The sequence below is a fragment of the Panicum virgatum genome, chromosome 5K, assembly GCF_016808335.1.
Source record: "Panicum virgatum strain AP13 chromosome 5K, P.virgatum_v5, whole genome shotgun sequence".
Lineage (NCBI taxonomy): Eukaryota > Viridiplantae > Streptophyta > Magnoliopsida > Poales > Poaceae > Panicum > Panicum virgatum.
In genome coordinates this window covers 48,145,343-48,148,561 of record NC_053140.1, presented here as the reverse complement: position 1 = coordinate 48,148,561, position 3,219 = coordinate 48,145,343, and the positions used below count along the sequence as shown (strand labels likewise).

Sequence of the window (3,219 nt, the reverse complement as noted above, 5' to 3'; positions counted from 1 at the left end):
AATGGGAAAATTGGCCGGTCGACACCGTTAGAAGGTGTTTTATTCAAAAGTGAATAAAACAACACAAAATGTCTTGATTTGGCACTGTTCGTGCTCAGATCCCATCACTTCCATGGATGGCACAAGTTGATTATATATATGGTAAGATCATGTTCTATTTATGAAAGAACTCACATACTATCAGCCTCGTTGATAAATTGCAAAAGATATATACCAGAAGTTTGTGGAAGCCCCTGATGAAATGGCAGTAGAGAGTAGCCAGCAGTTAACAGACATGATAGTACAAGATAGACAGGCGCTGGTGTTGGCCCACTAAACACACTCACCTGGATTCATAGAGTAAGCAACAGGTTTACTTCACTGTCCTTGCAAAAAGTGTGACCGCTAAAATAAGCTCAATTCGCACACAGTATATGCCATAAGCAGCGTGAGTGAGGAGAGGGATTTTCATGTGGGATATGAAAAATTTCTGAAGGACAGCACAAGGTGTTCTGATTTGCGAAGATTGTGCATTGTGCTACTCGTACTAGTACTACAATTAAGCAACAGCATTCGTCACCTTTTTATTACTACTTGGTAGTTGACTCAGAGCTGAGCTCCAGTGTGGGTAGGACAGCCACGGCTTCCCCTTCGATCGCAAGAGAGCCCTCCTCTTCGTCTGTGAAGCATTTGGTCGCGAACTTGACCCTGCGCGGCACAATCAATAACTAGGTTAGGCTGAAGTTACGATTAAGGCAAAGGCGCGAGCAAGGCTGTACCGTAGCACATACACGTATCGGCTTGCTGTGGTGCTGTTCGCCGTCGTGGTCCTGATGTGGAGTGCCTGAACTCGAGCGACCACTTCATCTCCGACGTACACCGGCGCGGCAAACTTGAGGGTCTGGCTCGCGTACACCGCTCCAGGCTGCACCAACCAAGCATCAGGCCAAAGCTCGCTGTGAGTCTCCACGCTCACGTGCTGCTCGACGAAATGCCGGGGAGAAAATAGCAAGGAAGGAGCGCCCGTACGAAGCGGGCGGCAATGATGGAAGGGAAGAGGGAGGCCACGAGCATCCCGTGCACCACGCGGCCGCGCAGGAACCCGCCCAGCTCCCGGGCGACGGCGTCGTCGAGGTGCACCGGGTTGCGGTCGCCGCTGACCGCCGCGTACGCCGCCACCTCCGCCTCCGTGAAACGCCGCCGCTCGCTCAGCGCGTGGCCGACACTCAGCAACACCAGGGGTGAAGACGCGGCAGACGTCGTGGTGGCGGTGGTGCGGACGAGGGGGAAGATCGCCCGGCGGCCGAGAAGCATGGCGCCGAGCCGCCGACGCAGATTGAGATTGCGGTGGAATCGGCGATGAACGAGCGAGATAACTGACGGGTGGGGACAGCGAGATAACTGACTCGCGGTGTGGGATCCCTGTGATGATGATGCAATTGTCACATTTTATGTTTCAAGTTACTTTTATATGTTGTTATAATTTTATGATCTTGGACAAAATATAATATATATACACACATTTAGTTTTAAAAATGTTCTTTTAGAAAAAGGAGAGTTCTCCATACTCTTCGACCACACACAACTAAGCTTTAAAACTAATACACCTTACATTTAAAATGAGAGAGAGTAGCTAGAAGTGCATTTGTTTAGATATTGGTGCACTATGGCACTTTGATAATACAGTACTAGTTTTTTTTAGCATCAGCACCAGATTTTATTGATCATGGATATGATAAGAGTTACACGCTGCATGATAAGATCTTTTCAGGGATCCAGGAACTGTGGTGCGTTGCTACGGGTGATACAAAAATTTCATACCAACTATTTGTTATAGTTGATTGCTCGTGCACCGCTATTGGTGGCAAAAACTATTTATGGTATTTCGGAGTAATTGTAGTCAACTAAAGCACATAAATGAAGTATGTACAAGTAGAAAACTATCCGAATGAACAGATTTTTTTTTAACAAAGACTGTAAGTGCAACCTAAGAAAATCAGAAAGTTGCCTGAACCAGTTTCCACACACGCCTTCAAAAAAGTCAGGGAGAAGGCCTGTATCTAAAAAGCAGTATATTACAAACTTCACAAGATCTAAGATGTCAGGATGCAGCTGGGTTTGATATGAAACTAAATTGGGCCACCATAAAGTATACTACGATTTTCCGTGTGGCTGCGTAAAAGGCCAAGTAGTGTCCCAAACCTCCACACCATGCACTTACTCCTTAACTCCATCTAATTAGCCTAAGCACATATAATTATTCAAAGGGCGGTTGATAGTTAACCTTTGTCTCTTAATTATCCTCTCACATAAGAGGCGCAATTTTTCCAATTCAACCTGAAAAAGGGTGCATCCTCTGAAAAAACAAAATCAATTAGTGAGTAATGACACCTAGATGTTCCACCAGTTAGCAAAACACTGTTTGATTACGTGCTGTATTCTCCACCTAGTGTAGGAATGTACAAAATAAGAACGAAAATAGATAGTCAAGAAACATGAAGCCTTATCAAGAAAAAGAAAATACATGTCTACATGTGTGCAGATTAAGTAAAGAAAAGTGATTTGCTGAAATTATGTTGATGCCGTGGAAGCTACAGAACTAAACAAAAGCTAAATGCCTTCATCTTGAATAATTACTTAGCCTTTTGGTCTCTGAAGCCCAAATTCATAATCCAGAAGCAGCATCTAAAGAGTTTAAAATTTTTGTAGGTTTCAATTGGTGTAATAATACACATCCCTTTCTGCTTTCAAATTTCTGCAGAGAAAAATGAAAAAGAGCTAGCAAAAGTGAGTTTGTTTCTCCATATGCGTACTACAGGCTTAAAGAATCAATAGTGTCACTGTCACGCGGTGTCGTAAAAACTTGTAATATGTTCTGCTGAGGATGTTGCTGCCGCATGAGATGTTAAGGCCAAGAGCTAGCTAACACACACGACGTTTCCCTAGATCATGCAAAACACTGGACTCAATGTTGCGAGTGAACAAAACCATATGTAACACCTACGGCATGCAGTCAAGATATGGCAGTATCTGCAACTGAAGTGGTAGTGTCAAGAGAAGAACTAACCTTCAGCCAGTAAATCCCTCAGGTGGTTCTGAACTTAGGCAAGCCTGTGGAAAAAAAAACATCAATATGTTTGTAGGAGAGAATAATGGATTGTATTCCTCCAAACCCTAGAAGGGTGGGATATATAGATCATATACATGGGATTCTAGATGGGCCTCTATACATGGGCTAAC

The 3,219-nt window shown here is 44.2% G+C and overlaps 1 protein-coding gene across 6 annotated transcripts; it reads right to left on the bottom strand.

The window, feature by feature from the left end:
* On the bottom strand, positions 1 to 3,219 carry LOC120708017 ((R)-specific enoyl-CoA hydratase-like). 6 transcript variants are annotated; one of them, XM_039993097.1, is made up of 5 exons: positions 2,264 to 3,219; positions 1,009 to 1,401; positions 759 to 904; positions 560 to 687; positions 1 to 326 (listed from the first exon to the last, which is right to left on the bottom strand). In XM_039993097.1, exons 2-4 carry the CDS (start codon positions 1,291 to 1,293, stop codon positions 570 to 572), a joined length of 549 nt encoding a protein of 182 aa, XP_039849031.1. In that variant the 5' UTR covers positions 1,294 to 1,401; positions 2,264 to 3,219; the 3' UTR covers positions 1 to 326; positions 560 to 569. The 6 variants fall into 6 exon arrangements, with proteins under 6 accessions (XP_039849031.1, XP_039849032.1, XP_039849034.1 ...); XM_039993098.1 differs by having other exon boundaries at positions 1 to 233; XM_039993100.1 differs by having other exon boundaries at positions 771 to 904.

What these genes read in the sequence shown, in the direction of transcription:
- LOC120708017 (XM_039993097.1), bottom strand. Translation starts at nt 1,293, where the DNA reads ATGCTTCTCGGCCGCCGGGCGATCTTCCCCCTCGTCCGCACCACCGCC. An exon ending in CCATCATTGCCGCCCGCTTC is followed by an intron (nt 905 to 1,008) that starts GTACGGGCGCTC and finishes TGGTTGGTGCAG; the next exon opens with CCTGGAGCGGTGTACGCGAG. An exon ending in CGATACGTGTATGTGCTACG is followed by an intron (nt 688 to 758) that starts GTACAGCCTTGC and finishes TGTGCCGCGCAG; the next exon opens with GGTCAAGTTCGCGACCAAAT.